Consider the following 23,109-nt stretch of genomic DNA (forward strand, 5'->3'; position numbering starts at 1 on the left):
GGTTAATGTAGCAGACACATAACACAGCAAAGGAAAGGGAGACCAGGCAAGAAACATGATATGAGATATACACGAGAAGTGGCTAGAAACATGACATGAATAGCGTAAAGTATAAACAGGCACAAGACAAGGAATAAGCATAACCTGACAAGACATACATGGTACAGGGCACAACAAAGGACAGGGAAGGAGGCAAGGAACACAGGGGAAGGAGTGAGGAGCCGGAACCCTCGGACGCTTCTTCCTTTAAGCAAGGATAGGAAATCTTAACAGGGACATGGGGAGAGGAGAGAGGAACCGGAATCCTCAGATGATTCAAGGAAGAAGGGCAAAGGTACATAAAAGACACACAAACATGAATACAGAAACTAGCCTAGGACTACAAGATAACTATTGGAGATTTCGTCACATGATATGGCCATAGTATGCTTAGCCCACCACTACGCCAAAGTACTCCAATGACGGTGGGTCCTAACGCTAATCCCTGCAGACAAGATACAAAACAAACCACACATGTAAACCAAACACAGCACAGAGACATACCTTAGACTGAAGACTGCAGACTGAGACAAACAGAACACAGGTGGGGCACACCTAATAAAGGAAGCAGAGCTGAAGCAAAGAGCCGGAGCAGAAGCAAGGAATGGAAAATAGAACAAAGCAAAAGGAAATCCAGAAATGGATCAAAGCAAAGCAGAGAAACTAAAGCAGAACAGATATGCAGCTCCGCAGCCTGGGCAGAACGTGACACCTGGTTAATTTATAACTCCTCCTCGCACAAGCTGGGGGCAATTGTTCTAATGCTGCAGGGTTATGTGACATCACATTGCTTGCCTCTTCTGAGCATCTGCCTCACGTAGCAAGCTAATGTAGTGTCAAATGACATGAGGACTGGCTCTTATTCTACTTCACCAGTGTTGTATAACACAAAATGGTGTCTGTTTATTCCTGTATCATACGATATCATGTTCATCTGGCAATAACATTGACAATATCTGAAAAACAAAAAGAACCGATTCCCTAAAGACAGCACCAAATTTATCAAAGCAAAATTGGGCAAAATTAGACCACTGTGTATTTATAGAAGCAAAAAGTCCCACAGAATTCGTCAAAATGCTATTGAATCATTTTTCAATATGTAACACCAAAATTAACTCAAGTGGTGCAAGGCAGGGCCATAATCTCCAATAAGCAAACTATGATTGTGCCTAGAGTGGCCATAGAGGCAAAGGAAAGTTATATCTCCCTATTCCAGCACTTGTCCTGCCAGTTTTGACCAAGTCATGTCTGCTCCAACCCGGTTTAACTTTGTCTCCTTACCATTTTATGTCTGTATTCTTTCCCTCTTTTTAAAACTTCTTTAAAGCGGCCTAAGGGTTCCTGGAATTTAAATCCAACCTGGTGCTAGGGCTAGAGTTTTTACAATACCTTTCTATGTACATTGTGTCTCCAAATGGTTCTCCTTTCTTTTGAACTTTTGTGTGTAAAAAGCCATAAATAGGTGAGTAAAATGACTAATCATCTGAAGAAATGGGAACCATGGCCTCAGTTATTAAACAGAAGCCTATTGAACATGACAACCACAGGAACTGTCCCAGTTTCAATAAATCAAGTCTGTTAATAGAAAACTAGAAGCCATCTGCTGCTAAAGGAAAATTAGTTTTCATACGCAACTTTAGATTAACAATGAGTTTCGATTTCTGCACTGTGGTTTTTCCATAGGTATTAAATGTGTGTAGTCTTTCTGTTTGTAGTTTATTTTCAGATTTGGACACAAGAAAGAGGATTATAAAAATATGCAAAACCTAAGCTTTGGGTCTCAGTAGCCTTGGGGTCATTTTATAAATTGTTAGAGCACCAGTCAGGAACTAAAACTGAGCCAAAATGACCATCACGACGAACAGCATTGCTCACTATACAAGTTGTCACCCTGTTCTATTATTTGGAAGCCTGAATCATCACATTGTGAAGAATTTGCAATCAAATGGGGTCAATTCTTGGTTGGCTGTTGCATTGATCTGTTACCTAGAGAGAGTTAATTTTATTCATTGGGCAATAGCCAGAAATAGATGATAATGTGGATAACTGCTGTAATAAGCTAAACCTTTTGTAATAAGCCTGACATTGGTTGCATCACACCTCCAGTTTTCTCTGTTGAATAGTGTTCTCATAGATAGGTAGAAAGTGCATGGCAAAGTCCAGCACTAGTCAAGATAAAGAACAGCATTTCCATCATTGGTAGGAAATCAATAAGCTTATAGGTAAATTACATAAGCACATGAAAAAAAGAAAGTAATACTACTGACAGGCACAATCATAGCTCATAGCTACTATCACTGATACAACCCCACACTACCTCTCACCCTTTCTCTGTGCCTTATGTTTGTCCTCACCTCATTCCCTCAAGATTGTAAGCTCGCGAGCAGGGCTCTCTCCACCCAATGTATTGGTTTGTCTTAGTCTGTCAGTTCTCGTCTTGTCATACCCCTTGATTATATGTATTGTATTAAGCGCTGCGTAAATTGTCGGCGCTATATAAATAAAAGATAATAATATATAATAATCCACATTTTAAACAAATGGTAGAAATCCATCTTTGTTCCATCCACATTGAAATAATTTTCTAGAAGACCTCTGCAGAGCTACATTAAGCAGTGGTTGTGCAAATCATTGTCATGGTATCCTTGTTAAACAACAGGCCTTTATTATTATTATTATTATCATTATCTTTTAAAAGAAGCACAATGCAATTTCACAATAGGTAGCAAATGTAGCTGTAGCAATTTCTCTATGTTATCTCGGTTCTTGCACAGTGGACAATAGTGTGTTTGTGAAAATAAGTGTATCTTAGCATCAATGCATTGTTTAGCCCCTGACCTTAGATTGTACTGTATATTACGACACATCATCCTGTCAACAGTTTAATGCTGTAGTGTAATAACAATATTTTTTGTATACATTGTACAGCCAATACACTGTTTTTGCAGCATGCTTACATCTGTTTGGTAGGCCTCGTATTATACATTTGTATTATTTGAGCCTGTGACTAGCTTAGCGCACCGACATTTCTTCTTTCCCGTGTAATAACAATTAGAGCTGAAACAACGAATCGATAAAATCGATAATAATCGATAACGGAAATCATCGATAACGATTTCCGTTATCGATTAATCGAGTGATCGATTCGTCGTTGGAGCACTAGGCTCCTTTTACTTACCTCCGCCAGCGTTCCCCGCTTCTGCTCCACGCTCTGCAGTCTCCGCCTTCTTCAAGCTACGTGACGACGGATGTGACGCGCGTCTACTATCAAGTTGGAAGTGGAACAAGTTCGTAGCGGAGGTAAGTACTCTTTATGTCTATTGTCTGTGCGAATGTTTATGTGCGAGACTGGGTGCGCGGCAGAGTGTGTGTGTGTGTGTGTGTGTGTGTGTGTGTGTGTGTGTGTGTGTGTGTGCGTGTGTGCGCGCGGCAGAGTGTGTGTGTGGGTGCGCGGCAGAGTGAGTGGGGGGGTGCGCTGCACAGTGAGTGGGGGGGTGCGCTGCACAGTGGGGGGTCCGCGGCACAGGGGGTGGGGGGTCCGCGGCACAGGGGGTGGGGGGTCCGCGGCACAGGGGGTGGGGGGGCAGGGGATGCAGGGCAGGATGTGAGTGCAGGGCAGAGTGGGGCCAGGAGACTGGATGCAGGTCAGAGTGGGGGTGGGAGGGCAGGGTGGCAGACTGGGTGCAGAGCAGAGTGGGGGTTGGGATGCAGGGCAGGGTGTGAGACTGGGTGCAGAGTAGAGTGGGGGTGGGGGGGCAGGGCAGGGTGTGAGACTGGGTGCAGAGCAGAGTGGGGATGCAGGGCAGGCTGTGAGACTGGGTGCAGGGCAGGCTGTGAGACTGGGTGCAGGGCAGGGCAGGGTGTGAGACTGGGTGCAGGGCAGGGTGTGAGACTGGGTGCAGGGCAGAGTGGGGATGCAGGGCAGGCTGTGAGACTGGGTGCAGGGCAGGCTGTGAGACTGGGTGCAGGGCAGAGTGGGGGTGGGGATGCAGGGCAGAGTGAGGGTGGGGGCACAGTGCAAAGGGGTGGGGGCACAATGCAAAATTCTTTTAAATAAACGAAAAATTTGCATATTGTTTTTTTTATCCGATTAATCGATTAATCGAAAAAATAATCGGCCGATTAATCGATTATTAAAATAATCGTTAGTTGCAGCCCTAATAACAATAGCCTGTAAAGTGATCCTTATGGAAATAGTGTTGGCATTTACTTTCTTGCCTTTTAATTGAATGTGCTAGAAACTTAAAATACCAAAACACAAAAACGTTTTTTTCTTTGTTGTTTCAAGATATCAGTGTTATATGATGTGACTGTGACATCATTAAGTTAGCCTTACCTCTGTTTTGTCTGTTCTGTAACATTTATGGGGCAACTCATGCACTGCAGATAAGTAAATGTTTATTGTCAGGTATTATTCAATGACTGGTAATGGATACCATGTTAGGTAAACTCAACAAGGTAAGATTGGCTACTTTACTAAGGAAATTTAGTTACGTTTACACTCTGCCCGTAGATTGCCCTATTTGCCCATGTGGGTTGGATGTTTGAAGTATTCACAGCCAGCTGCTGATGGTGCTCTTCTTGCAAAATTCACATGTGGCACAGGCAGTTGCCATAGTGAATCATGTCTGTTGCCCATCCTGATCTTCCCCAGCTTAGAATTGCAAGGCCAGATGACTTTTGCCCCATTGATGGTCTAGTCTTGGTGTTACAGAGACATATCTGGCTTTGTTTTCAATGGAAAGAATATTCTTTATGGAATAAGCAACAAACCAAGTTCACTGCATTGATGTACAAAAAATCAATTTTACACTACTCTTCACGCAGCACTATAATAATGTTCAGCCACTACACAAAATTGGTTGGGTTACACAAAGTTAACCCAACTATAATACTACTTTTAATTATATATTTATATTATTCACTTGTTCAGCAACAGAAGAGGGCACTGAACTTGTTATTGTACCATTGGTATATGGTAAAAATTAACAATGAATCATGCAATACTGAATTGCGTTTATTTTCATTGAATAAATTATGCAAACAAATATCACATAAACATATAACTATGTTTTCAATAGTTCTGTTTTTTAATGCTTCATTCTTGAAACACCAAAAACTTTTTTGACATCAAGCAATGTAGAACCACGGGAAAAAAAACAGATTGGAACCCCACGGGGCAGATTTGTACTAGACTATTTTATCTAGCACCTTTGGAATCAGATCCCACCATGAATGATCTATGAAGCCACAGCCACAATAGCTTGAATGGACACACCAGCCATCATATGCACTTTAATGCATGTGATAGCTGAATGGTCACTTTAAATGTTTATGTGGCCCCCTTGCAAATATATACAGAGTTTCTGTGGAATCCTTCCTCTTTCTTAGCCTCTTTCCCCACCCCACATGTTTTCTAGGCTTGGGGGAAATGTTTTTATCCAAATTCTTCTCCCTTCACCTACATAATATACTTACTTGATCAGCAAGAGGTCAGGAGGGGTCTAATAAGACGCAACCAATGCTCATGCGCTGAAAAATGCTCACATAGATTTCAAAGGGACACTCCGCAAGTGTCACAGTCTATGTATTTTACGGATTGAAGAATGCATACTTTAAAAAGCATATTTCATTGATGAGGCTCTTGATGAGTGTCTCTTTAATTTTTGTAACAATATGTACAAAACATCCAAATTTCAATTGTTAATCTGTGCTACCATCTAAGAAGATAAATACATGCTGTTTAGGGACACCACTGATCTATGGGGCCTCTTTAGAGGATATGGGACAGATGAGACAGAGAATTGGTGAGAATCTTCATAAAATTATCTTAACAAATAAAAGCAACACATTTATAGTGAGTATGAATTGTGCTTAGTGTAGAATTGAGACTAGTGATAGGTAACTGTTAGAAATAGGGAAAAGAAAAAATGTCGGTGCGCTAAGCTAGTCACAGGCTCAAATAATACAAATGTGTAATACGAGGCCTACCAAACAGGTGTGAGCATGCTGCAAGAAACAGTGTATTGGCTGTACAATGTATACAAGAAACAAAAACTGTCTGCGCTTCTTACCCTAATAAAGTTGGCAACAAATATATAAACATAATATAAATGAGAGGTCTCATTAGAAATAAATCACAAACCAAAGAAAATCCTTTTTGACAATACTCATTGGAGAATTTTGACCGGAATGATCCTAGCAAATCTCCCTAGACCAAATTCCAACACCGCCTCCTATATGGACTTATTTGCTAACACAGGGAGAACTTGAAGTAGATGCCTCTACCCATATACTGTCACTACAGCTGTCTCCTTAGCAAAGATTGTGGGGCTAGCCCTGTTCCCAGACCATGTACATTTTTCTTTTTAATATAAGCTGTCCAATAATTTAAAAACAGCTTTTAAAATAAAACTTTATGCCACATTCACCAATTAAATTATATAGCTAAAAATGATACACACAAAAAATATTGGAAGTAGTAATATGACATAAATTCCCAATGGGCATGTATGTAAGAGGTATCGCAAAATTATGGACATGTGGGGGTTTACTAAAGCATGGAGAACGAAAATATAATTTCGAATTTCTCCTCCCACTTTACAACCATATTGATTAATTAATATGCACATATGGAGCAGCCTGACACCCTGTGGTGGTTATGCATATGTCACCTGACACAAGGAAGTTTTTTTATAAGTGAAACGGGAATGTTTTGTAGGTATACGCTGACCAGGCCTCTAAATACTAAATGCAAGATTCAACTGCTTATTTTAAAGGCAAGTTCCATTTAATTTCATGAATTAAGTCATTTAAAACAATACATTATTGTATACAAATTTGCATTTAATATCAAATAAAAAGATACACTTTTTCCCTTAAAGCTCATCTACTGCTTGATATGGGGCAGTAAATAGGACATAGACACGACTCAAGCTCCCAATAACTGCCAGTTAAAGCCAGTAGGCCCCAGCTAATAGAAAAGAACATATCCTAATTCTTAATTGGAAGGTCAACTTTTAGGTGCCTACAACATAGCAGTGGTCAAGTGCACTTAACTTCAAAATAGTCAGGTGTTTTACAATTTCACATGTTTTTTAGTAAAAATCTAGAGTGTTCCATTATTGTATGTGTGTTCACTTTTATTTCACATCGTATTATGGTACACCAGGTTCAAACAGAGGCCATGTTTACAGTACTTTACTTTATTTAATTTACAACATGATGCTATATATATCATTGCATGCAAATGTTATATTTGTTTTAGCCTTTCTTTTTTATACCACAGGATTTGAGAATAAGGATTAAACCTCCAGGAAGATAGATATGGGGAACTTTTTTGTACCACAACTTTTTTTTTTTTTTTTACTAACAATCGAGTTGACCAGACCTGAAAAGATTAATCATGTCAGTTTTATTACTTAACTGTTTAAGTGCCTGCTAGAAGTTTTAAGTGCCAACTAGCAAGAGAACGCACTATTTCTTTCATTAGGCCATTCTCTTGCAACAGTGGCATCACTAACACTGCAGAAGGTTCTGTCAGTATAATACACATCCTGCTAAGGTCTCTGATCCCCTGACCACAAATATGGATATGAGATAAAAAAAATTATAATTCAAAATTGAAAAAATAACTTGACACTTTTTTTAATACAGTTTCTGTGTAGTAGGCACTTTGCTACTCAACAAAATGTAAAAGATGAATATCCAAAAGGATGTCGATATTGTTCAGACTTATGTCAAGTTGAAAAATATATTGGAATAATAATGTTTTCTGGGGAACTGTTTTCTGGCACTAAGACCTGCCCTGCCTCTACCTTACTAAGTAGTAAGTGATTACTACCTTACTGTAGTAAGTGATATACGTATTAGTTGTATAGTCCAGGTGAATGTTTTGTATTAACATTTTACATTAGGTCTGTTAAGTTTTCTTTTGAGGGAACTAGGGAATTATGTTATTAAAATATCAATCAGATGGATTAATGCTTTATCTACAGCATACCTTCTAAAAGACTTATGAATGTGTTATGTGCTTAAGATTACAACTGATCCAACAACAGATACATCCAAACACATATCAATGAAATCACAATATGTATTCGGATATATCTCCTGAAGGCTAATGTGTTTTCTAGCTACAATAACTACACTTATCCAGGTGAATGGGTATATGGATGCACTTATGAAATATGCACCGATAAACCCACCCACTGGCTTATTAAGTTAAACAATCCCTGTTCTATCTCTTCTAACTTTTAAGGTTTGAACTGAAAACTTTCGCTTCTTCCAGAATGCAACAGAATATTTTGGAAACAACAACAGGATATCAAAGAATCCACAATGCGGCTATGATACAACAATACAAACTTTTACTAGAACGTTCCAAATATAAAACAATACAAATAACAGTACAATAACAATAATCCCCACATTAATTGACACACTTACAACAAATATATATATATAAGTTCCTATTTACAATATTCAAACATGCATGTTCATAGTTACCTTCCCTGAGAGCTCCAGGTTAGTGATGTTCCTTTGTCTCTTTACTTTCTCTCCTCCTCCTCTCTTCCACTACCTGTCCCTTGATATACTAGAGGGTCCCAATTGAGTCTACTGGGGAGATCCCTGATTGGACCCTGTGGTTGCCGTAGTTACCCTTTGAAGTTATTCCCTTTGGCCAACACCACACCCTGGGGTCTTTACAATCATGGGGCAGTAAAACCCAAAGATCTCCTGACCTGATTATTGACATGACAATCTATTTCATGCGAAAACCTGTCTTTCTTCCACACACCCTATATTGCTTGCCAAGGATCTGAATCAGTGGGACTGCACTAAATTGTAAACCGCTAAGACTCAAGCAATTTAAAGTCTTCTCTGGACACCATTAATGATGCACCTGTGTGGCAGGTGGGGTAATCAACCCTAATGCCTGGTCAGAACCTGCAGTATGCACAGCAAAAGCAATATATAGAAAGGGGAACACACTCTAAAGAGCATAAAAGGTTAATTAACATTAAATAAGTAATTATTTAAGATTCCTGGGTTGCTGCTAAATGATACAAGAAACAAAAACTGTCTGCGCTTCTTACCCTAATAAAGTTGGCAACAAATATATAAACATAATATAAATGAGAGGTTTTGGTTATATGAATTGGCCAAAGCATAATTAAGCTCACCCGCCACGTCAAGGCACACTCTCAATAGGGTGAGAATCTACTCTCACCTCCTACATAGTGGGCACACAAAGCAGTTTATACTGCTACCAAAACCTTATTAATGTGTTGGGGGAGGTGCAATTAAACCTCCTCCCTATTAACCCCTGGACAGCAAGCTGCAACCAGACTGATGAGGAGCCAACAACCTCAAATATGTGCAAACAGGGAAAAGAAAAAATGTCGGTGCGCTAAGCTAGTCACAGGCTCAAATAATACAAATGTGTAATACGAGGCCTACCAAACAGGTGTAAGCATGCTGCAAGAAACAGTGTATTGGCTGTACAATGTATACAAGAAACAAAAACTGTCTGCGCTTCTTACCCTAATAAAGTTGGCAACAAATATATAAACATAATATAAATGAGAGGTTTTGGTTATATGAATTGGCCAAAGCATAATTAAGCCCACCCGCCACGTCAAGGCACACTCTCAATAGGGTGAGAATCTACTCTCACCTCCTACATAGTGGGCACACAAAGCAGTTTATACTGCTACCAAAACCTTATTAATGTGTTGGGGGAGGTGCAATTAAACCTCCTCCCTATTAACCCCTGGACAGCAAGCTGCAACCAGACTGATGAGGAGCCAACAACCTCAAATATGTGCAAACAGGGAAAAGAAAAAATGTCGGTGCGCTAAGCTAGTCACAGGCTCAAATAATACAAATGTGTAATACGAGGCCTACCAAACAGGTGTAAGCATGCTGCAAGAAACAGTGTATTGGCTGTACAATGTATACAAGAAACAAAAACTGTCTGCGCTTCTTACCCTAATAAAGTTGGCAACAAATATATAAACATAATATAAATGAGAGGTTTTGGTTATATGAATTGGCCAAAGCATAATTAAGCTCACCCGCCACGTCAAGGCACACTCTCAATAGGGTGAGAATCTACTCTCACCTCCTACATAGTGGGCACACAAAGCAGTTTATACTGCTACCAAAACCTTGCTGCTAAATGATAAGGACCTATATGTACACAAACAGAGCAAGAAATCAGTGCATAACCAGCAAATACCAATACCAATCCAATATTTTTTTATTTCATATGTGTGCTGTTGAATGGTGTAAGCATGTAAGCTTATGGTGTTATGTGTGTGTTTTTTTTATTGTGTTAATATATGGCATTAGCGTGTGTCAGTTTTAGGTTATTGTGTTAGTGTGTGTATATGTGTGTAACTGTAACTTTAGCACTAGTGTGAGAATAATAGTGTGTTTGTTATTGTATGGTGTTAACATGAGTGTTTGTGTTAGTATTTAGTGTCAGCATGCGTATGTATGGGAGTGGGTATGTATGGTGTATACTGACACCGTTTGTGTCAGTATATAGTGTTAAACTGTCAGGGGTGATCCTAGGTTTAGTGGTGTATGGGAAAGGGAAAGGGAAAGAAACAGGGATGTGAGGAGTGGTTGTAGAGTGAATTTATGCGTGTGTGTATAGTCTTCGATTAGATAGAGTGAATGTATGCGTGTGTATATAGTGTTAGATTGAATCCATTGTTATGAGGAAGGGCTACCAATTAAATACTGCGCCCAGGCACCGCTAACCCTAGGCTTACCCTTGCAGACAATCCATGTACTAACTGATGCCTTTGTCATGGGAATATAAAAGGACCGTAGTTGGCACTTACTGTGTATACTTATCCAGCACAGAGCTCCATTGCAGTTTCCATGTGGCCACTCCATGATTCTCTGAACCTGAGCTCTGCTAGGGCTCTTCAGATCAGTCCATGCCCCCTTCTATGCCTCTAACCATACAGCCCAATATAGGTGTCCCTATGTGGACACTTGACATGTTTGGAAGTATGCTAGCTGTAAAAAATGTAATATAAAACACACACACAAAATTCCATTACTATCAAGTGTATTTGCAATTAAGAGTTTTCAGGAAATTAGGATCCTACAGTGGTGTGATGCAATAGTCTACAAAAGGTCAATTTACGTAACTTGTTAATCACTGTGTATGCCACATGAGAATTATATGTTGGGCCTTAAGGTTTAAAAAAATATTTTTATAACCATTAGCATTATTAACTTAATAACCTTCTCCACATGTTTTCATTTGAAACAGCTTCATTATGTTAAAATGTTACAAAATTCTAATATTTAGATCTTCTTGAGGAATACACTTCCTCACTTCTATTGAAATTTTAATTATGGTCCTTTACTTGTAATATTGAAATTGCAAGTAGTATGAAGAAATATCAAAATTTACCTAATTATCTTTGTACTGTAGCATGTTGTTGTTGTAGCCAAAAGCTTGTTTTTTCCCCCTCTGGTGATTTTACACAATGTATGCACAAAGTGAAGGGGAACACCCACCATGCTGTAGTGGTATATGTGTTTTGCTCTTTTAAAAGAGCTGTTTAAAAATATTGTTCTTTGTTTCAAAGACATTTTCTAATACTATTATCTCAGCCCAATGAAGAGAAACACATAGAACCCTTATCATTCTGCATTTTGTGGTAAACAAAATAATATATCAGTCATAATCATCTAGATCCAGGGTTCTTAACCTGTGAACTCTGGGGGGGTGGGGGGGGGTGAGTAGCTGCTCAACTATAAACTGTTTTATGCAAACTTATCCTGCCTAAGCCTAAAATGTGGACCGTTAAAACATGGGAGGTGTGGATCATAAGATTTTCATAAGGGAAGTGTGACACCAAAAAGGTGAAGAGCCACTGACCTACAGGGACACCCACTAATGAAGGTCTATGAACTCCTTCCTGCAGCCACCAAAGCAACCAAACTAGTACCTCTTTTGTTGCTGGTACATGAATTGACCACAAACTGAGCACTTTTCACTCAGTTCTTCTCAAATAACATTCACATAAAAATAGCTATCTAGAAATATTGACAAATATTGAGTAGGGGACAACAGAAAAGTGCTGTTAATGTAAATAATGGTCTCCTTGGCAAGCCTTTTCTTCTTGTAGAAGTGTTTGAAATAATTATTAGTTAGTATTATTATTTATTACATATTGCAAGTTGCTCTGCTCTGTTTTCCCCTGAGTTTGTCCCAAAGAGCTTGCAGTGTAGTTATCATTTGATCCACAAGATCTTTGAAATATTACTTGTTCAAGAGACGATAAATGTAAACAAATTAATGATTTCCTTATTTGCTAAGCAGCTCACATTACTGTGAAGAGGTTTCATGGGAATATTAGCCATTCACAAATGGTTTATTTGCTTTAGCAGGAGTTTGCAGGAAAGTTGAAGTTTCCCTATGCAGTTTCTCCTGCGAGAAAGGATAAAGCCATATACACTAATCAGCCATAGCATTATGACCACCTGCCTAATATTGTGTAGGTCCCCCTTTCGCCACCAAAACATCCCTGACCTGTCGAGGCATGGACTCCACTAGACCTCTGAAGGTGTACTGTGGTATGTGGAACTTGTCGTCGGTTCACTGCTTTTCCTTCCTTGAACCACTTTTAATAAGACTACAAGAGCTGCAGTTCACTTGCTGCCTAATATATCCCACCCACTGACAGGTGCCATGATAACAAGATTATCAGTATTATTCACCTGTCAGTGGTCATAATATTATGCTGATTGTTCTGTATATATATATATATATATATATATATATATATATACACACACACACTCACTGGCCACTTTATTAGGTACACCTTGCTAGTACCAGGTTGGACCCCCTTTTACCTTCAGAACTGCCATAATTCTTTGTGGCGTACTTTCTACAAGATGCTGGAAACATTCCTCAGAGAATGACATGCAGTTGCTGCAGATTTGTTGGCTACACATCCATGATGCGAATCTCCCATTCCACCACATCTCAAAGGTGCTCTATTGGATTGTGATCTGGTGACTGTGGAGGCCATCGGAGTACAGTGAACTCATTGTCATGTTCAGGAAACAAGTTTGAGATGATTTGAGCTTTGTGACATGGTGCATTATCCTGCTGGAAGTAGCCATCAGAAGATGGGTACACTGTGGTCATAAAGTCATAGACATCTCAGCTTGTCAGGTAGGCTGTCGCGTTTAAACGATGCTTAATTGGTGCCAAGGGGCCCAAAGTGTGCCAAGAAAACCTTGGTTGTAACGAGTGGTTATTTGAGTTACTGTTGCCTTTCTGTCATCTCGAACCAGTCTGCCCATTCTCCTCTGACCTCTGACATCAACAAGGCATTTTCAACCACACAACTCACTCACTGGATATTTTCTCTTTTTTGGACCATTCTCTGTAAACCCTAGAGATGGTTGTGTGTGAAACTCCCAGTGGATCAGCAGTTTCTGAAATACTCAGACCAGCGAGTCTTTCACTAACAACCATGCTACATTCAATATCACTTAAATTCCCTTTCTTCCCCATTCTGATGCTCGCTCTGAACTTCAGCAAATGCCTTGACCACATCTACATGCATTGAGTTGCTGCCATGTGATTGACTGATTAGCTATTTGTGTTAAGAAGCAATTGAACAGGTGTACCTAATAAAGTGACCAGTGAGTGTATATATATAAATATATATATATATATATATATATATATGAAAAAGAAAGTACACCCTTTCTATAGTTTTACATATTAGGACTTTATAACAATCATCTGTTTCTTAGCAGGTCTAAAAGTTTATTATAAAGTGTCATGATTTATTTAACACACATAAAGCCAAAATCTAGACGCCATGTGTGGAAAAACTAAGTCAATCTTGTTATTCAATAGCTTGTAGAACCACCTTCAGCAGCAACAGGTTGAAGTAATTGTTTTCTGTGTGACTTTATAAGTCTTTCACTTCATTGTGGAAGAATATTGCCCCGCTCTTTTTTACAATGTTGCATCAGTTCATTGAGGTTTGCGAGCATTTGTTTATGCACAGCTCTCTTAAGGACCCACCACAGCATTTCAATCAGGTTGAGGTTGACTTTGACTGAGCCATTGCAACAGATTGGTTCTTTTCTTTTTCTGTGGGACAGAGGGCCTCTAGAATTATTATGTATACAGAGGAGTTCATGGTCGACTCAATGACTGCATGGTTTCTTGATCTTTTCTAAGCTCAGATTGTCACCCCTACACCACCGTGCTTGCTGTGGTTGGTTTTGGCTAAATGTGGCTCTGTATATTATGGCCAAACATTTCCACTTTGGTCTCCACAAACCACAAGACTTCTGTCCAAAGAACATTGTTCCAGAAGTCTTGTGGTTTGTTCAGATGCAACTTTGCAAACCTAAGCCATAGTACCATGTTATTTTTAGAGAGAAGATGGTTTCTTCTTTCAAACCATAATTATTCAATCTTTTTCTAATTGTACTGTCATGAACTTTATTTAACATGCCGAGGCCTGTAGAGTCTGATATGTAACTCTTGGATTGTTTGCAATTTCTCTGCGCATTGCAGAGTCTGACCTTTGCTGGGATGTCCACTCCTGGGTCTTGAATGTTTTCCTTTTTTGAATTTTCTTTGTCGTTGTAGAATGATATACTTTAACTGGTTTTGAAATGGCCTTATAACCCTTTTCTAAGTTCATTGCTGATGTCTTTCCTCCTAGGCATTGTGTTAACACACACCTGAATCCTCCAGACCAGCAAACTGCTAAAACTTTGGCTTTTATAGATATGATCACACTTGCTAATGATCACTTAATCAAGACCATTTAATTAGCAGCACCTGTCTGCTTCTTAGCATCTTCATTTCTATGGAAGCAGTAAGGGTGTACTTAGTTTTTCAAAAATGGCTTTTTTAATTTGGCTTTATTTTCGTTCAATAAATTATGACATTATATATACCGTATTTGCTCGATTATAAGACGAGTTTTTTTCCAGAGCAAATGCTCTGAAAAATACACCTCGTCTTATAATCAGGGTCGTCTTATAATCAGACCTCAAATAGGTCTGATTATGAGACTAAGATCCAGATCCCCCGCAGCGATGCAGAGGACCTGGATCCTCCGGTGTTAACCCCCCCCCAACTTACCGGTGCTTCTGAGTCTCCGGTGCTTAGTCCGGGCTGCGTGTAGAGCTCTACGCGATACAATCGCGTAGAGCTCTACACGCTTCCTGGACTAAGCACTGGGGACCCAGATGCAGGGGACCTGGATCCTCCTGTGTTAACCCCCGACCCAACTTACCGGTGCATCTGAGTCCCCGGTGCTTAGTCCGGGCTGCATGTAGAGCTCTACGCGATATAATCGTGTAGAGCTCTACACGATACAATCGCGTAGAGCTCTACACGTTGCCCGGACTAAGCACTGGGGACTCAGAAGCACCGGTAAGCTGGAGGGGGGGGCATAACACAGGAGGATGCAGGGGACCTGCATCCTCCTGTGTTATGCCCCCTCCAACTTACCGGTGCTTCTGAGTCCCCGGTGCTTAGTCCGGGCAGCGTGTAGAGCTCTACGCGATTCGCGTGGAGCTCTACATGCTGCCCGGACTAAGCACCTTGGGCTCAGATGCAGGGGACCTGGACCCTCCTGTGTTATGCGCCCCCCCAACTCAGAAGCACCGGTAAGTTTGGAGGAGGGAGGGGGAGTGTTAAATGGGGGGTGTAAGGCATTTCTGGAGGCAGAGTGCTCTGTGAAATGCCTTTTAACCCCTTTAATGCCACTCTGCCTCCTGAAATGCCTTAAACCTCCCTATATGCCACTCTTCCCCATAATATGCCTTTTAACCCTCTAAGTGCCAGAGTGGCATATAGGGTTAAAAGGCATATCATGGGGCACAGTGGCATATAGGGTTAAAAGGCATATCATGGGACACTGTGGCATTTAGAGGGTTAAAAGGCATATCATGGGGCACAGTGGCATGTAGGGGGTATAAGGCACTTCTGGGGCAGATGTGCATAACTGGGGGGCAGGTTGGAAAATAGAAGGAAATAAAACCAAAATATTTTTCTCAAGCATACCTTTTATTAAAAAAAAGTGTTTAAATGAATTAACATTTACTGGTAAAACTTTTTTCCTATAGGGTCGTCTTATATTCAGGCTTTTTCTTTTTTTCCTAAATTAATATTAAGATTTGGGGGGTCGTCTTATAATCGAGCAAATACGGTATATCTTCCTTCATAACAAATTGAGCACTCTTGGGATTTAAATTTAGAAATTTCCATACAGGAAGACTTCCTCCTCAACATTGCTGGAGAGAAACTGGATATGAGTGTCTTGCACTCCAACTTAAACATGAACACTTTTTTTTACATTGGGGATGTAAGTAAAATGACAAGAAATGGATCCATGATTAAGGGAGACACACATTTTGTGACGGTTTAACAAATAATGTTTTTGTTGCATAGTCTATTAATCATTGATAGCTGACAGCTTTTTAGCTTGATACAGTCAAAAAAATATGTGTTACAGAATCTGACTACAGTTTAGAATGCCTTGTTGACCGTATCAAGCTATCAAATTAGAAATGGCATACAGTTATATTTTTCTGCTTCATTTGTGACTCAGTTTGACACGTGCTGCCGGGGAAATCCCCAGGACCCTATAGAAGACAAAGAAATCAAATGAATACTTTATGATGCCTACATTCCTTTTTCAGTTTCAAATTAATTCTGTAAGATTTGCAGTGTGTTCCAAATATATATCCAAATAGTCCAATAACCGAGAGGTCCCTTTACATTTACATGGCATCCCCCTTGTAAATATACAGGGGATTCGACACAATCACACCATTGTCCGACCCCAAACAGTTTTCTGTGCAGGAGATGTGTATGGTAAATGTTGTGGGTGGGGTCTATTGAGACCTCTATATGCATGCACAGATAGCATACCCCTTGACTTTAATGGGAGCACTTAACTGCCAAGAACCATCAGATCACTTGCAGGAACCGGTTATCACCATGGTATATACATAATACGTTTTCAAATTCGTATATGGTTTTCAGTCTGCAAGTAATAGGTCCAGACATTTCAAATAGCAAAAGAGGGGGTATTTATTTTCCCAGGTGTGGTTTCAGCAGAGGTTAGAGCTATTGATTTTTTTTATTTTTCTATAATTGACTATGGGAAAGAATAATACATTTTATTAACATTTGATCTATGAACATGTTATCTGCTATTTCTTCACACTGTGATGCACTCATATGCACCAAATATTCGATGAGGCAAGTAAGACTGAGAAGAGAGAGGTGGGTTTAGGTCTCAAAGAGAGACTGTCCCTACTAAACAGTGACACATGGGAGGTATGCTTTTATTTGCTGTGCTAAATGTTAAGAACAAAATATTTGGTAACAGTATCTGATCTAGTTGAAGAATTCTACTGACTTTGCATCTTTACAGAATTTTTATTGCTCAGTATGACCTCATCTAGAAAATTCCATTTGCCTAATAGTAAAGGGAACTAATCTGCTAACATTACTTGAACGGGAAAAAAAACCACTAGATTAACCATAAGAGTAGTATTTCACAAGCCAGGAAATCTTTCTAAGTTTTTTTTTTTGTCCCAGCATTAAAGTAATCACAGCCAATGAAGTAGCCAATGAAAGTTTAAGAGGCGTTTCAAGAAGTGACAAGGTAATCCCTGCAGAATGTTCTGCTCTTTCACTATACACCGATTTGTCACTCAAGCAGTGTGGAGATGGAATTTCTCAATGGGAAATGCTGCTTTGTACACAAGAAAACTGCAACTCCTCACTTTCTTATCATATTTATATATGGAGTTTCCATTTGCCACTCAATTCAAAGGATTAAAGAATGTGGACTTACATGCTCTCGGGTAAGCAGCTAAATGAACAAGATGCATAGTCTCTATCTATCTATCTATCTATCTATCTATCTATCTATCTATCTATCTATCTATCTATCTATCTGTTTATCTATCCTTCTATCTGTCTGTCTATCTATATTTAACAATAAGACATGCATGAAAGCATATCCTTTAGAGTCTATGTGGATTGGGTGCTATTCACACATTGCCTTTCTTTAGTTGTATGTTCTGTACTCATATTATTGTAATATCCCAATAATTTATACTGGCATTTGAAACCTAGTTATTATTATATATCCGGAATGTATCATAAGACATGTTATTATGAGTCATTTAACATGCACGGAGTCATAATAAATAGCACAAGTACTTTTAGTTAAATAGTGCTGTGGGTGTACAACTGGTTCAAGTTTGTAGTAATAACATTAACCTTGTAGAAATATAAGTATTGCTGAAATATTTAAATCATGAAGGGCTGCTTATTATTTATGACATATAAAGTGGCTAGTTGATTTTTAGTATTTATGGCTAATCAATAAATTCAGTAATTTATATTTGGCTCCAGAAGTTTTATTTGACTACTTTTTTTCTGTACATTTTATTTTTCTGTGAAGAGACACACCTTAATCTTTTAAACAGGGAGACCATGTGAACCTTCCTCCTTTGAAATAGTATTTTTTGTAGTAATGTGTAATTGATAAAGCATTCCCACTGACAGGTGATTCATCCCAATGTCATAGCCATCAGCTCTGTTTCCTCAGTGATGTAATTAACACTTTCAGGAACACAGAAATAAGAGTAAAGTTGGAGAAGTATACATTCTGTACACAAGCTGAGTGCTTCACCTGGATTTGCATTGGCTTGGGTTTCTGATGTACTTTCTGCTAGAATTAAATGTATGGATGTGTAAGGGATCTGTTTTTTTTTACATACTGACACACTTCAGTACTGCTTGCCTTTGTTCATAATGTTACTGTATGTGCTGTAGATTATGCTGCTCCAAACTGAAATCATATCTGAATTTATTATATATGTTATTGCTTATTTCATATAATCAGAATGGCTTGAACTATGTTCTGATTATCTTTTTGTAACTGTAAAAAAGCTGTAACTATATGTAATAAAAAGGGTTAGATGTCCTTATGTGTTTCTTATATGTGTGAAACTTATAGTGATTTGAAATAGATTGAATATATAGATGTATATCCTGCATGAATAAACACCACAGGAGGAACTGATTGCATAGACATTTCACAGAATAAAATTTGATCTTAAAAAATATAAAATGTTTGTGGTCAGTGATCTCATTGGGCTAGACATAAATCTCACTTTGAGTCAAGGATGAAGCCTCCATATCTGTAAATCAGATTGTTATGTTAAATACTATACGTTATGTATACCCATTGTACAGCGCTACAGATTACAATGGTGTTATATGAAACAATACATAATAATTCATAGGTATACTTTATAAGATGTTTGTAATGTTTACGAGTATGTATGTATTTTTTTACTAAACTAAACTATTATTTCTATCTAGTGAAAACAATAAATTGGCCAACTCCTTGGACAAACATTACCAAATGGTCCACATAGACAGTGACCCTAATATATGTTTGCCCAACACACAAACAACTACTGTTTGTCACAATCATCAATGGTGGCTACAAAGAAATCCCAGAAGGACCAAACAGAGCAGAGGATTCAGTCAGACCTGGCTGCAATTTACATTGCTCAGTGGCCATATCTGAAAATGCATCTGCTACATGAAAAACAACACAAAATGCACACTTATGTTCTTTATACATTACAGTAAAAGCAGAGTTGGAATTCTTATTATCTTCTATTTATATAGCACCAACAATTTATGTAATTTAAGAAAAACAAGTATGGGATCGGAGATTACTGCAGAGTTTACTCAGAGTTTACACATCACTGAGGGTTGCAAAAATGTTGGTGCAGTGCCTTTCAGAACTATTCTATTTTGTGCTTGTCCTGTCTCAGGCTGTTGCGTTTGGAGAATACAGTTACTGAAACAAAGATCCTCTGTGGTAATATACAGTTACTAGGAAACTGAGAGTGCATTGTTATTATGTACTATATATATATAAGGCTTGTCTCGGCAGCAGGTTCATCGTCCATCAGTCTATATATGTCTATATAAAACACTACAGGTACTTGTCTGAACTTTAAATTGCTTTGTTGTTTAGACATTGTTTATGACTTATGTAATCTTTATAATAGTCTGAAACTAGGCATGATCTGTTATTGCTGTATAAAATTATGTCCTAATCAACTTGTGTTCTAAAAAATAAAATAAGCGTAAAAAAAATTAAGGACTTTCAATAGTGGATTAATATAGTTAATAACAAATAATTAGGTGAAACTTTGGGGTGACCAAAAAACAACATCAACATTGTTTAACAATTTGTTAAAGGGGCATTTTACTGGACATGACAGCCTCACCAAAGAAGAATGCATATTATCTGTGAGTACTTTAAAATGCATTCTGTAAAAAAGGCAGAAAGACAACATAACATACTTACCCTAAGAAGATGCTGCAACTCCAGAGCTGCAGCTCCCCACTCTGTCTGTGGTCAGATGACTCTTGGAAGGCACTCTAATTGAAATCAAAAGCAAGTGCATATGAGGGCCTTGTTGAACCCCCCATGATGTTCGCTGACCCAATGCTGACTGGCAGTAAGTATATTATGTGTCAGGACTTGTGTACAGCTAAAAACATCTCCTGCATGGAAAGTATCGGGGGGCTCACAAAGGGGTAAATGCATATGGAAGGATTCTGCAGGATCCCCCATGCATTTGCAAAGGAGACACCATGCAAATTTAAAATGACCTCTTAGATATCACACACAGTAAAGTGCAAATAGATGGAATGTCTGTTTAAAGAGGTTATCAATTTTATCATTTACCCACAGGATTTGCCAAAGCACCCAGATGGCACCCATAGGACTTGCCCAGATTGCATCCACTAATGTGCACTTACACAGACACATCCATGCTCACACACACTTACACATACATGCTCACACACATTTACATGCCCATGCTCACACACAAACATTTACCCATCAATGCTTGCACACACATACACATCCATGCTCACACACCCTTTCACATATACGCTCACAAACATACACTTTCCCTTCTTCCCTAACTCACCCCCCTCTTAGATCAGCTGCAGATTTCATTTGCTGTTTGCGCACTGTGCAAGCAGCCTCGCATTTAACTGTGGGGGTCACATGACCGCAAGATCACATGACCTTATGTTCTATGACCCCACTCTGTTCCTTCCCTGGGCCAGACCAAAATTGTTCACAAAGGAATAAACAATTTTGACCGTGTGAGAGGTCAATTGTGGCACTTCCCTGGTGAGTGGCACCCGGGTTGGACCCCACTGGGCCCCTAGGTACACTACAGGTGCTGAACATTGAGATTTGACGTTATATACCAGTGGACAGCATTAATAGTTAACACACTCTACATGAGGGAGCAAGGAGACAGAGCTTAGTATAAACAGACCTTGTACTACCTTTATTTGGGGCCAGTTAGAGGGAGATCCTTGATCTCCCCAACCGGCCCATAGCCCCAAATAGAGACTTTGAGACTAAAGAATGCTTTATCTGCTAAAGCATACATTAGCCACATAGTCTTTATTCGGGGCTATGAATTTGACATTCAGGGCTTAAACCCCAGTAGCCCTTCTCAGCAACTCGTCTGGTAACAACATACTGAACTGACCTGATCTCATATTGTGGGCCAAACAGCATTCTCAGTGGAAATGACCTTGTCTGCAGAATAGGTTTACAAGCACCATAACCCATTTTACATTTCATTATATGGAAACATCAATAGTTTACTGTTATAAAATCTAATGGGTGTAAAATCACTTGTTTGTATGTTTGTTTCCAGTATGTAGTAGCTAGTCAAAAATGCTTTATTCATAAGAATTATAATAATAAACATTTTATGTTTGTATGGCGGGGTTAAGCCATAACAGTCCTATAGAGGATGTCATATAGAGGAATCCAGTATACAATTTTTTTTTACAGAATTTGAGCTTTGTGTTAATAATAAGTCATGTGTTTTCATTGTACCAGACCAATCACATGACATATTTTTAAAGATAGGTCTCTAAGGAAGTAATGTATTTTGTCTCTGTATTTCCTCCTTCACCATTTCCTCATAACACAAAGCTATTTTATGATTATACCAGGGTATTGTACTGCTAACCCTCTATAGAACAGGCTAATGGTTTTGTGCATGAAACAGCTGGAACTGTTTTCTCATTGCATTGATATGACATACATTGTGGTAAATGGTAAATCTATGTCACATATAGATGATCTGTTTGTGCTGCAGCCTTACAGTTAGTTATTTATAATTGATCTGTGTTGTACTTTTAAAGTTGTTGATCTAACTCTCATTGGCTCTGTTGTTTGACAGCTCTGTTAGCTCAGTCTATATTATGGCACGACCCAGCTTTTTTGTAGACTAGCTTATTTGATGTGTGTTTGAGAACAAGACGTGGAGTGTAGCCCTATATCTTTACGACAACGTACACATTCCACTATAGCTTCTTAAAATGTTTGGGGTTATTTAGGCCGTCTCTAGCATGGGGCAGAAGGGCAGCTGTCCAGTGCCCGGACTTGCCCCTTGTACCTGTTCAAAAGCTGCCATAGGTCAGCAGAGTTACCGACCTTTCCTTATGCTTCCTCACTCCTATGTGCTGTTGGAAAACGCTGGGATATGATGTAATTTCCAGCGTACAGCACCAGGTGGCAAGCAGAAAGCAGATGAAGCGTTAATGGAGAAATAAGCCTGGCCTCTTTTCCCTGGCCCCTGGATAATTTAGGGACTGAATATACTAAAACAAGTCAAAAGTATTACACAGCTGAGGTAATTGAGGGCAGCTCCTCCACACAATTGGGCTCCAAACCACAGTAGAACATCTAAAAGAGTCAGACTGGAAGGCTCACACTTTGTTTTTTTCTTCAGTACTTAATCATTACACATGGCTTCCCATGCCCTCCATAATTAAATTTAAACTGCTGACCTTTACCTACAAAGCACTCGTATTGTTGATTTTCACTTTCCCCTGCTGTATTATAACTACAGAATCTACTAGAGCTCTCTTAATAAAATGTAATCCATTGCTAT

At 39.0% G+C, this 23,109-nt stretch overlaps 1 protein-coding gene across 1 annotated transcript in view; it reads left to right on the forward strand.

Annotated features, from left to right (window-relative positions):
• Nucleotides 1-17,776: 17,776 nt before the first annotated feature.
• Nucleotides 17,777-23,109, forward strand: part of IL17REL (interleukin 17 receptor E like) — a 39,721-nt gene continuing 34,388 nt past the window's right edge. Inside the window, exon 1 of the mRNA XM_053462431.1 lies at nucleotides 17,777-17,940. Within this exon, the coding sequence (XP_053318406.1) occupies nucleotides 17,803-17,940 (138 nt within the window). The 5' untranslated portion in view covers nucleotides 17,777-17,802. The remainder of the gene's footprint in view (nucleotides 17,941-23,109) is intronic.

This window comes from Spea bombifrons, chromosome 4, assembly GCF_027358695.1.
Source record: "Spea bombifrons isolate aSpeBom1 chromosome 4, aSpeBom1.2.pri, whole genome shotgun sequence".
NCBI classification, from domain to species: Eukaryota; Metazoa; Chordata; class Amphibia; order Anura; family Pelobatidae; genus Spea; species Spea bombifrons.